The 12,415-nt window shown below is 44.0% G+C and overlaps 3 protein-coding genes across 5 annotated transcripts; 1 reads left to right on the top strand and 2 right to left on the bottom strand.

The window, feature by feature from the left end:
- Positions 1-110: 110 nt before the first annotated feature.
- On the bottom strand, positions 111-6,400 carry LOC124473078 (mesoderm induction early response protein 1-like). Of its 3 annotated transcripts, none has more exons than XM_047028335.1 (13): positions 6,341-6,400; positions 5,510-5,534; positions 5,244-5,392; positions 4,651-4,851; positions 4,393-4,522; positions 4,214-4,275; positions 4,046-4,118; positions 2,991-3,142; positions 2,825-2,906; positions 2,603-2,694; positions 2,087-2,214; positions 1,799-1,926; positions 111-1,695 (listed from the first exon to the last, which is right to left on the bottom strand). In XM_047028335.1, the coding sequence occupies exons 1-13, from the start codon at positions 6,347-6,349 to the stop codon at positions 1,397-1,399; spliced, it is 1,530 nt and encodes a 509-aa protein (XP_046884291.1). In that variant the 5' UTR covers positions 6,350-6,400; the 3' UTR covers positions 111-1,396. The 3 variants fall into 3 exon arrangements, with proteins under 3 accessions (XP_046884291.1, XP_046884292.1, XP_046884290.1); XM_047028336.1 differs by having other exon boundaries at positions 2,087-2,133; positions 2,603-2,697; XM_047028334.1 differs by having other exon boundaries at positions 2,603-2,697.
- A 392-nt stretch (positions 6,401-6,792) lies between these two features.
- On the top strand, positions 6,793-7,733 carry LOC124473099 (relaxin-3-like). Its single transcript, XM_047028361.1, has 2 exons — positions 6,793-7,290; positions 7,498-7,733. Exons 1-2 carry the CDS (start codon positions 7,113-7,115, stop codon positions 7,623-7,625), a joined length of 306 nt encoding a protein of 101 aa, XP_046884317.1. The 5' UTR covers positions 6,793-7,112; the 3' UTR covers positions 7,626-7,733.
- A 16-nt stretch (positions 7,734-7,749) lies between these two features.
- Positions 7,750-10,467, bottom strand: dynlt5 (dynein light chain Tctex-type family member 5). Its single transcript, XM_047028356.1, has 5 exons — positions 9,678-10,467; positions 9,179-9,374; positions 8,951-9,042; positions 8,713-8,837; positions 7,750-8,633 (listed from the first exon to the last, which is right to left on the bottom strand). Exons 2-5 carry the CDS (start codon positions 9,289-9,291, stop codon positions 8,430-8,432), a joined length of 534 nt encoding a protein of 177 aa, XP_046884312.1. The 5' UTR covers positions 9,292-9,374; positions 9,678-10,467; the 3' UTR covers positions 7,750-8,429.
- Positions 10,468-12,415: the final 1,948 nt, after the last annotated feature.

A 12,415-nucleotide genomic window follows, 5' to 3' on the forward strand; every position in this document is an offset into this window, starting at 1 on the left:
TGGTATATACCTCACTCATTTTCTGGAGGAAAACTTACAGCACATTTTTTTGTCAAAAGTAAAAACAAAACTACATGAATCAACAATCAACATTATTTTGAGGCATAACCTTTTTAAAAGACAAAAAAAAAAAAAAAACTCCATATGTAAGATTCAAAAGAGTACAAAGAAGTAAAACATTGAAGAAAAAAACAAGAGTTACCGTGCTAAAGTTCAGGTTATTTCAAAAGCGAGCCCAGTTACTAAGAGGACTCTCAGTACCCAATGGAGAGGGTCTTGACTGGGGCTAACAGCCTGTATGCTGCACGTAATGGCTGAGTACAGAGACATCACAACACAACAGTCCTCCTCCTACTGTGCTACGGGATAAAAGGACGACCGCCAGTGTCTTGTAAGCCGAGTCAATAAAAAAACAACATTGTTTTGCAGTAAATACATTTCAACATGAGACTGGTGTGAAACAGGAATGGGGGGAGGAGGGAAAGACTGCAGAGCAGAGATGGACATTTTGTTACATCCCAGTTTAGAGCAACAAGGCGAGAAAATCTTTGACCATAATCTCACAGGAAAGACTGTAAAATACAGGCTGATTTAAGATTTTACGGTTATCAAAGTGTAAGAACTGTACAAGTTGTTAAGAAATCTATACAAACTTTACATCAAAACTTAGGGACTACTGTCTAATAGAAACCAAAAAAATACGATAAAATAACATGAAAAAGCCGTCTAAGAAAATCCAAAAATAGCTTTTGAAATTTTTATGGATGAGTTATAATACAAGACATCACTGATGTCAAACGCTTTATACAAACAAACCTGGAAGGAAACAGATTTATTTCTCTCAACTGAACAAACATAGGCTAGGAACCCACCTATAAGGGGTGTCTAATGAGCAATGACAACCACAACAACAAAAAAGTGCAACTAAGTGTGCTTGCTAAAACGCTTCTGCCTGCTTCACGCTCTTGAAACCACGCATCCTCTTATTTTCTGGAACCAAACGGCTTTGGCGGCAGATACTCACCGTAGTACATTTCTTTAAAAATATATAAATATCTCTTGCATAAAAAAATATCACAGGCCATTTTTTTTCTGTTTCTGATACAAACAGTGGAGTGGGGGGGAGAAAGCCTTTTCTGGGGGAAAAATTTTGAGATCAGTCTCTCCAAAAATGGATATTGAAAAAGAATAGTAGAATCGTAGTGAAGGATCCCGTGGTACTTTGGATGAGTGGAGCCGAGGTTTGCTGGGTTTGGGGGTGGGGGGGGGCCATGTGTGCTCCTTTACAATCAGGCCTCTGCCCCTCCCTCGGTTGCTGGTGGCCCAGCTGGGTTTGGTTGGTCGTTGACGTTTGGTTTCCATGTCCCTCTTGCCCTGCCTCCCCCCCGAGGAGTCGTCAGTCCTCCTGAGTTCTGGAGGGCTCGGGCTCGCTCTGGCCCGACGGCTCCGCCTCCGTCCGGCACCTCTTGCTCAGCCGGTCGTAGGGAGGCGGGGCCTCGCCGTGGGTCTCCAGGGCCCCGTTCCGGTCATGGCTGGGCGCCTCCGACGACTCGCAGCCGTTCGAGTCGTTGTCTGAGGCCGGGGGAGGGGAGTCGGAGCCGTGCGAGGGCCCGTTGGACCGCTGGGCAGCTTCTGCTTTTACTTCATTCAACAGCGACGAGCCTTCTCCTGAACCCGAGTTGTGGCTCGATAAACCTGTCGGGACCGAATGAGTTGCCGTCAATGGACTTGTCCCAAATCGTGGCTGTTGACACGAATCTTGTCTGTGTGCGAAGCAATGTCTTGTGTGTTTCCTCACCGTTGTGGCTGCTACCGTCCTCCTTCTCCGAGTAGCTGGTGCTGCTGTTGGAGGTGGTGGGCGGGGGCGAGGCCGCCCTGCTGGATGTAGCACTCTCTGTCTCATCCAGCAGCCTGTCCATGTAGTCCCTGGTGACGCACACAGGCAGGACACAGTCAGCGCCACGTACTGCACTGACCAGGGGGCGGAGCCCTGGTCACGGCAGTGTCACATCCACACGCAGGGGGATGCAACAAGGTATGCAACTCAAATGGCTAAAGCCCCCCAGTTTTCAGCGTATTGACTTACGTGACACCTGGGTGAAGGTTGTATTTCCTTTTCCCAAGCCTGGTTTGCTGTGCAAAGAAATCATAACGCTCAGACTTCTTCCACATGTAATAAAAGGCCACACATTCTCCTACAGACCTAGTTCTCACCTGAAAAATTTAATTCAGCAGACACGAGAAATAGCCATTATTACCATCGCTTCCAGAGTGGGGCTTAGTTCCAGTTCAACTTTCGATTCAGAGGGAGAGCTTTCAGAAATGTGCAGTGAATTGAAAACCACTCTTGTAGTGCGGGATTACAGAGTGATTTTCATTCAATTCACAAATCAAATTTGGACTCCTCCTGACACTAATTGGAGTTGAAATGAAACCGACTCCCACTCTGATAGCTTTCAAAACACATCATATGCAAATCTCAAAAACAAAATGAACAAGTACATTATTCTAATACTTTTTTTTTCTCAGGAACATCAAATATTGTATTGTAATTCAATTAAATATGAAATGATAAATGGTATAATCAATGACAATGTCTTACCTTGTTAGCTTGAATTAAATGAAAGTCTTTTCCATAAGCTTTGAGTCCTTGTTCAAAATTTCTACATTCTTCTTCTGTCCACACAGACAGTTCTTCTATGGCAAAACAGAAAGGGTTAAAAAAAGATACTTCACCCAGACAACTCTGTCAAGGCGATTTTACCCATACAGAAGACATTGCATCGGTTAACACAAAATCCATAAACATACAGAATACAATTACCTCTAGCTGCTTTGACATTAAACTTCAATCTTCTTAAAGCTTCCTCTGTGTCAAAATCACACTTGACCAGTTCATAAAGAGCCTGGGAAGAGCAGGATGAGAGTCGTGTCATTACGGCCTGCGGTCTGTGGACGGCTCCAGCTGGGCGCTCCTTAACCACACTCACCTGCTCGTTGTCTTTGATGTGAGAGCCCTCTGGGATGGCGTCCACTCCCTTCTCCTCCCCTGTGCGCCTCGACGCCTCTGTCAGGAACTCCACCACCTTGCCTTCCGGAAGGAACTCGGGGTCCCATAGGAGCTGGTCATCGTTTTCATACACTAGAGAGAGACAGACAGAGAGGAGGTGACCGTAAGAAAGAGAGGGGGAAATGATGTACAGTGTTTCTGCTATGTTGATCTACATTTCTGACGCCACGGTATCAGAAATAGGGCTGTTCAACATTTTAGGCCGTCTATCAGCAGTGATTGTTAGAGTGCATATCGGAGGATAGCACGGACACGCGCTTCACAGTGCAGTTGAGATTGCATGTGCGTCCCTGAGAACTGTAAGTCGTTTAACTTACGTCAGTTCATTTAAGCCTGTTATTGTATTAGTCTATAGCTCTTGCTAATTTAAATTAAGTTAACTGGTGATTTTAATTGTTTGTAGGCTTTTTTTCCCCTGTTAGCGAAATTGCACATGTCGATAGCGATTGCTGCCCTTGCTCACTTTTGTATTTTAGGTGCATTATTATGCTGAAGTAGTTTTAATTAATAGTGTGTATATTGTTATTATTTGCTACAGAATGCTTAACCCATCAAGATCAAATGAAGCAGACAGTGTACATGCTTCCGAGTGGCCCCTTAATCAATAGGTTACTGACCATTTACAATAAGTTGTTACGTAAAGTATTAATTGGAAGCATTTATGCCATTTAGAACATACTTTATGACTAAGATGTCATTAAGTACCCTAACTTTATTTCTTTAAGGGAAATAGGACAAAAATTTGTGCAATATTACATGGGGGGGGGGGGGGGGGGGTTCGGACAGACCTGCCCCCACTGCTAAAGAAAATCCTTGAGGAAACACTGATGCAAGTAACAGGGAAAGTACCGCCCTCCCCCTCCACATCATACGTTTATGGTTCAGGATTTGGGGTGACCTGATCTTTCAACAAATTCTTTACAGACCACGTCATGTATTGCCTAACGCGAGCAGATCTAACATGCAAGTCCTTACCTTTCTCGTTGTCTTTATATTTACACAGACCCGACGGCGTTTCAGCCTGATACATGGAACCAACCATGATCTCCTGTTGAAAAGAAAACCCTCTTCCAGTTACATCATCACCCATCTACATGAGCTAGAGGACAGACACGTCTGATGTTACGTTGTCGGTATAGTTACCTTTTTCCAGTCCTCTGACGGAATATAATCCTCATCTTCCTCAGACTCCTCCTCGGCATCGTCTAAAAGAAAATGGAGGATCCAAGACAACTAAATGTAACATTTTGGGCTTAATGACGACAGAGGCAAACAACTAAGATGGTGGGGAAAAAAGTAGGACAGGAGTCGGAGGCTCTTACTTTCAAAGTACTTGAGTTTCTGCGGCCGAATGAGATCTGCCGTGCCGAGGGTTTTGACGGAGCGCGTGCGGACCTCGCAGGACGACTGGGCGTCCTCCCCCAGCCCCGACAAGATCTTCACTCCCTCGGTCTGAAACACACGCAAGGATCGGGTCACATGTGGACTTTGTCTGAATGTGCCCCGCATGCTTTCAGTCGATTCGTCGGGGTGCTCTGAAGGGGAAATGAAACCCTCGAGCGAGTCCCGTGGCGACGCACCTTGTTCCTCTTCATCTCCCCCGTGCTTCTACTGCTCTCGTCGTTGTCCAGGTCCTCCTCTTCCTCCTCCTCGTCGTCCTCCGCCTCTCCGTCGTCCTCGTCATCCTCGACTTCCTCCTCCTCCTCCTCCTCTTCGTCCACAGGCGAGCCACCGCCGTATCCGTACAGACTCAGCAACTCGTGAATGGGCATTTCACTTTCCTAACAAACGATGCAAACCATTTTCCTTACTTAATGTCACCCTAAACAACTTAGAACCAAACTTGGGTCACTAGGTGACAGATCCTGTATCCTGTATTATACCGAGTTAGATAAGTTAGAAGACGCACCTAGCCTGGGAATCAGACGAATCTGCCAGTTCATGTTTTATTCGCTCTGTAAGATTGTTCTGGCTACCCTCCCGTTTAAACAGATTCCCCTCAAACCAGAATCGGGTCAGGCCAATCACAACAGTCTATCTGATACGAGGCAGGTTTAATATGATGACTATACAAAAGAGCCCCGTTGAGGCATTTTTGTCAACATCCAAGATTACATTTCTTTGCTCTGATTGGTTTAACCAGTCTAATTGCCTCCAACAACATTTGGCGCACCCGTTCAAGATGTTCGATCTCATTGTTGAAGTTGGTCTCTCCCCCCTCAAGCATCTCCTCTTCCTCCAGTGTGCGTTCATCATCAAAGTCATGGACCAGCATATCTACCGAGGGGTCGAATTCATGATCATCGGAACCTGCTGAACCTCCTGAAAACAAACACAGGAAATCAGATATGGAATTGTAGTCTTTCCCCCCCAATGCACCAACTTTCATTGCATCTACGGAGAATATTAGATATTAGATAGATATTATTAGATATTTACCTGGGCTCGTACTCCCAACGGAGGGCTGAAACATAAAAACAATTTGATATCAAATGCAAGTACATAGCAAAGTTATTTACAGCGAACCACCTTAACACACACAATCTGTCTTCCTAAACACCTTTCATACAGTTTAGCTAGCTAAATCTGCAATTACAATCATAAAAGACGGAGACATTACTTTTAGCTAAATTGTAATGTTTTTTTTATCTACTGAGTGGAGAGGATCATTTATCAATCTAAAATATACTTGGTCTCTAGTGGAAGGAAGTGGGAGTCAGAGCACAAAAAGCGCGCCTGAAATTGGCTAGCCTATCTAGCTAGCTGATCAAGCAGCAGCTATTAGGCTAACTTATGATGGTGCCACATACATAGCATATGATATCCGATCATCACCAGTAGCATTTCTGGCAACTGGATACTAATTTGAACGATAGGCCACAAACTACTATAAACGGACAAGTGTCAGAGCAGTGTTTTCAATGTGCACAATCATTTGTTTGCTAGTTAGCTAGCTATAGCAAGAGCACTATCCAGGAATAACTGTGTTGCGCTGATGAAGTCAAGAACCGAACGTAGGTAGCATAGCTAGGCTAACGTTAGCTAGCCATAGCAAACTTACCAGTAGCTACAGCAGCTAGCTAATACTGAAGTTTGCAAAATGCAATTTAACCCCAGAAAAAGGCTTAGTTCAATATTAGAAAATGTAAGCGAGTCGCAATAAAGTTTTGTGCATAAGTAAAATATTACATTTGGGAACCGTGTATCCGATAGAACAACAAATGTCAACCAGAAACAAAATAATTTTCCGAATAATTCAGTCTTTCCTACCTCCGCCATGTTCGCAATCCAGTTCGGGTCACATTCGGGGTCACAATCAGACCCCGGATAAGCTAGCCCCGCCCACAACTATCCCACACTACTAATGCGACTACTAAACTAAATTACAATTCACATGAAAACCAGTTGTTTGATGCACTAAAAAACCATATCGGGAACTATTTTCCAAGGATTATAATTGCCATTGAGGTATTCATTACCTGTTGCTGAAAGATTTTTTGATAGTTTATGGTTAGGCCAAATTATCATGAGTCCGATTAAATTGAAATGCCATGCAAAAATGTTATTGTGTTTTTCCTGGAAAATGTTGACATTGCCATTTCAAAATACAGCCACACATGTCATGTTGCTATGTGGAAAGCCATTGCCTTAATCTGTTTCATGATGTCAAGTAACTGGATACCTCTCAAGAACCCTCATTAGAAATCACTTTGCTACGGTACAGCAATAAACCCCATGAAAAAGCAGTAACAGCAATCCTCCTCTTTAACATTTAAGAGAATGTTAAATGCTAGATTCTCACATATCTCCTAAACGACCTAAATCTCATCCGCTGTCAAATACAAATGATGATCACCAGAGTGAATTCGCGTCACTGCCACGGAAATGACATGGATCACTCCCGAGACCTCTGGAGATGTGTGACATAACAGGGGGATGCTACATAAAGAGGTCCAGGTGTTTTTTCAGAAGACAACAGAAGAACCAGGGAGTGACTGCGTGAGATTTGAGTGAATCTTTCTGATAGCACCTCCAAGCCACCATGAGAGTCCTGCTCTTGCCTCTACTGCTGCTGTGTGTGCTGGCTGTTGGCTGGGCTGAGCCCCAGGAAGGCGTGAGGGCTCTGAGGCTGTGCGGACGGGAGCTGCTGAGGGCTGTGGTGTACACCTGCGGGGGCTCCAGGTGGAGACGGTTCCCTGCTGGTGAGGACTCACCTGATGGTCAGTATTTACCCACACCTGGACACCTTACACCGTTCCTACACATGGGGTGCAATATACCACCTCCAACTGTATTACTTGTCAAATGTTACATTATTTAACGACTGTTCCACTAAATGAGGGAACTCAAACCGTAACAAAAAGGGGATTTTACTTGATTGCAAGCTTTTGATCTTTGTAATGACTACTTTAACTTCTGCTGTCCAGGCAATGTGGACCAGTATGGGCTGAGCACCCGGATGGCAGAGAGGAGGAGACGAGACCTCAGTGGATCCTTGATCAGGCTGTGCTGTCAACATGGCTGTAATAAGAGTGACCTCTCTGCCTTGTGTTGAGGATAAGACTTTTTCCCATATTTGGATGGCTTCAATGAATCAGCAAAACATCATGACAGTGGCAATGCCTTTTCCTTCACAGAACATATGTACAATAAATCCTCAATACAATTCTGTACTGATATCTCTTTTTATTTTCATTTTAAGGAGCAAGTCCCAAACTTAAACAAATGACAACATTTTCTCAGTGAGAATCATTATTTCTTTCTCAAGGCATGGTTGCTGACAAACCAAACATACTTTAGTGCAAATAGAGATGACCCTCCAAGATAAAAGTATGATGACAGTATACACACAGGTAAACAAGATAGTTCTAAACAGTCATAAGGTTGCTAGGATGTAAAATGGTCTAGCATTGAGATGAACATCATTTAGTATTAGAATGACTAGATGAAGCCAATAATTCACCTCTAAAATGTGGTCGTTTTGGATGTCATAAATATTTGAAAAATATTTGAAAAAAAAAAGATTCTAAGTTACACTCCATGTACACACCTTTCCCCTTCTCTTTAGGCTACCTTATCTTTATACTTTCTAAAAACAACAACTCTGGCTGCAGTACTAGCAAAACAACAATGTGTGGAGCCTCTCTGTATAGTGACACATTAACCCAGTTCATCAGAAGGTGCCTCAATTAGGACTCTAGGAAACTACCCAAATCACCTGCATGCTGATATGTTTTGAACATGACAATAAACACATAAAATGTATCGTATTTATGATACCCAGTATCTAAGGTTAAAGAAGGGCATGAAGCCTTTCCCAGTGTATCTGAAGCCCATGGCAGTTATCAGTGATTGTGACTCACTCAAAGTAAACAGCGTAGACATTGGCCACGGCAAAGAGAGAGCTGTTCTTGAAGGTGTGTGAGGAGAAGGTGTCGTTGGACGAGTCCCACAGACAGCGACTGCCCATGCGCACATTCTGGTCACCGAGCTGTCCGATGCTGATGAGAACGATGATCTTATAACGAGGAACCATCAGTTCCTTCACCCTGCCCTTAATCACCTAAGAAGGATAGGTAGACATGGCATTCTTAACAGCAGTGTTCGAGCTACAATGTGTGTTCCTGAGTTGAATCATGTACCTCAGATATGGTTTTTGTCATTTGCCGGCATAGGTCGGCCTCATACTTCTCCTCTTGCAAGTAGCTGGCGAGTACATCCTTCAGAATATCATTGACAGTGATGACAGGGAAGCGCCGGTAGGGTCCTAAACCACAGTACAAAAACAAAGGAGGTCAGCCAATTACTGAAGAACCACTCGGGTTACCATATGTCTATCAGGAAGTGCAGGTTAAAGTATGAAGGAAATGATCGGCTCACCCATCTGGTAAGTGTTTTCCATTTGAACAGCAGGCCTAAGGTTATCGTCATGGTGACCTGGCTCATCCATGTAAGATACAGTACTTAAGGAGCTAGAAGTCAAGATTTGTTAAATACAAATGGCATTCATAATACAACATCACTATAGACCGCGTCATGTCCTACGTTACATAGTATTATACATATAAGTACTGTACATGATGAATTGGGTTGGCAGGCAATACTCACTCCTTCGTCCTACCAGCTGTTTCCTTGGCTTTTACCTCATGGCTGCCAAGGGAAGACACGCTGGCTCTCTTCTTCAAGAGACGAGCTGCTTTCTCCTTAGCCAGGTCAGACATACTAACTCTAGGTTTTTAGTCTTTTCTTCATAGAATGAATTTGGGTTTTCTAGGAATGTTTGAGCTATGATGTTTGTTTGTAGCTGTAAACAGACATGATTGATCACTTATTTAGTAGGTTTTATGACTACTGACATTACAATGTGTGTTTATAGTTAACCTATAATATACGCAAAAGTGGCTTTTTATTTGCTGAGCTAAAATTATTGAGCCAATATCAATTACACATTGTCAACACTGAACAGATAACAGTGTTTAAGAGCAAGTCCAGTCCATTATCCACAAATAAAGCGCACAGAATGTATCGAATTCCCAACGTTCTGATATCAAGTGGAGAGATTTCCAAATGAAAAACAAACCATTCTAATGGAAATCTACATTCTTACCTTTCAAGTTTTATGAACCAAACAGGAAACATTGTAGCCACCCAGAGTATCGTGTTGTCTAGACAACACTCAGCTTTAGGGGAGGAGTTTTCCATTCAAGCACTAGGACATTTTTAAAGGGACCTGTCACCAAATTCATTAAAACATCCGTCTAGTCCGCTTGTGAGCACGATGAAAACTCAGTAGAAACGAAACTCCAACAACCTCCTTAAGGTAATACACACTCTGCAGATAAATCCGCAATGCACAACAAATTGAGTCACAATTCAATACCCAATATTCTTCAGGTCTTTATTACCAAGTAAAACAGATAATACATGATATTCATTTTTTTTAATATAATTACTCTTAAAATCTTTGGATGGGAAATGTACATGAAATGTTTGCATATTTAGTGTCCGGCGCAGTGTCCAATGAATACATTACAGACAGAACAGTATTATTATAGAAAAATAAAACGAACGTACAGAAAGAATGTAATTATGTCACTGGAATATGCAAATCCATAAGGCAAATTAACGTAGCTAAGCACTATATAAATTGCTGCAATTATGAATTACTGCTTGTGTGATCAAAATTAAGGGAAATTATATTGTAAGCCTATAGTAGGCTTAAAATAAATTAAAAAAATTAACAAACAGCTGTTTATTTATTATTTTTCTTTATTTTGTACTTTTACTAAAACGAGTAGGGCATATGACTTAAATAACGTGAATATAGACCAATTATCACCCTACGTCACACAACTGTCAAGCAGACTCAACTGCGCATGTGGGTTGCAAAAGAAGAACTTCTCCCCGTTCTATTACTCTTGGAGTGTCGTTCAGGTCATCATATATCTCTGGCCACTGGATGGCAGGGCTTGATATTAACTTTTTGAGGCTCTTGGCCTTTGGACAAATACATTTACGTTCACTTGTCTATGCACAAAAGTCACTTGACCCCGATACCACCCCGATTTACAGACTACAAAGGGAGAGGCTACAATGAGACCCAGTCTTCTGTCCTACTGCCAGACGAGCTGAACTCCTTCTACGCTCGCTTTGAGAGGGACAGTGAACCCCCTGCAGTGGAGCTACCTGAAGGCCAAGCCAGTGGTGTGCCTACACTAACTGTAGCTGAGGTGAGGTTATGCTTTAAGAAGATCAACCCTCGCAAGGCACCTGGCCCAGACGGCATATCAGGTAGGGCCCTTAGGGGCTGCGCTGACCAGCTGGCAGGGGTCTTCAGTGACATCTTCAACCTCTCCCTTAACCTGTCTGTACTCCCCACCTGCTTCAAGAGGACCACCATCATCCCTGTGCCCAAGAACACCAAGGTCACATGTCTGAATGACTATCGCCCAATAGCACTGACCTCTATCATCATGAAGTGCTTCGAGCGGCTAGTCAAATCATTCATCTGCTCCTCGCTGCCCCCCACACTGGACCCTATGCAGTTTGCATACCGGTCCAATAGGTCTACAGACGATGCCATCGCTCTGACCATGCACACCGCTCTCTCCCACCTGGACAAGGGGAATACATATGTGAGGATGCTGTTCATTGACTACAGCTCTGCATTCAACACCATCATCCCCTCCAGACTGGTCTCCAAGCTTGTGGACCTGGGACTAAGCACCTCCCTCTGCAAGTGGATCTTCCACTTCCTGACGGGGAGGCCACAGGTGGTGAGAATCGGTGACCGCACTTCATCTGTACTGATCACCAACACAGGCACCCCCCAGGGCTGTGTGCTCAGCCCTCTCCTGTTCTCCTTGTTCACCCACGACTGTGCGGCTACGCACAGCTCCAACCTCCTCGTTAAGTTTGCTGACGACACAACCATCGTGGGCCTCATCTCTGACAGTGACGAGTCAGCCTACAGAGAGGAGGTTGACACCCTGACATCATGGTGTCAGGACAACAACCTCTCTCTTAACATCAGCAAGACCAAGGAGATGATTGTGGACTTTAGGAGGCGGCAGGAGGAGGAGCATGCACCCCTATTCATCAATGGATCGGAAGTGGAGAAGGTCAGCTGCTTCAAGTTCCTCGGGGTGAACATCAGCAATGACCTCACCTGGTCTGTTCACACGGACAAGGTGGTCAAAACGGCCCGTAAGCGCCTCTTCTTCCTGAGGAGACTGAAGAAGTTTGGTATGGACTCAGTCATCCTTACTAACTTTTACAGATGCACTATAGAAAGCATTCTGACTGGTTGTATCACAGTGTGGTATGGGAGCTGCACAGACCGGGACCGCAAGGCCCTACGAAGTGTGGTCCGTTCTGCTGAGTTCATCATCGGCAGGAAGCTCCCAGCCCTACAGGACACCTACCACACACGTTGCCTTAGGAAAGCCAGCAGGATTCTAAGAGACTGTTCCCACCCATCCTTCAGTCTCTTTACCCCGTTGCCTTCTGGCAGGCGTTACCGCAGCATCCGGTCGCGCACACGCAGACTGGACAACAGTTTCTACCCAAGGGTCATCAGGCTTCTCAATGGACACTGATATGGACATTTTTACTGCACACTAGTCACTTATACACTGTCACTTTCAGCTACTGGTTGCTCTTCAGTAACATTGCACTACTGTACCTCGCCACCAGGCTCCTGTTTGGTCATTGACAAAGTCACTGATCTGTAAATTTGCAAATTTTGTGTATTAGGGTTAGTATAGCGTACTATTTATTGTTATCTGTAATTTAGGAAGTTTTAGTGTTAGGGTTAGTATAGTCGTTTATTTATTGCTATCTGTA

This window comes from Hypomesus transpacificus, chromosome 10 (genome assembly GCF_021917145.1).
Source record: "Hypomesus transpacificus isolate Combined female chromosome 10, fHypTra1, whole genome shotgun sequence".
Classification (NCBI taxonomy): Eukaryota; Metazoa; Chordata; class Actinopteri; order Osmeriformes; family Osmeridae; genus Hypomesus; species Hypomesus transpacificus.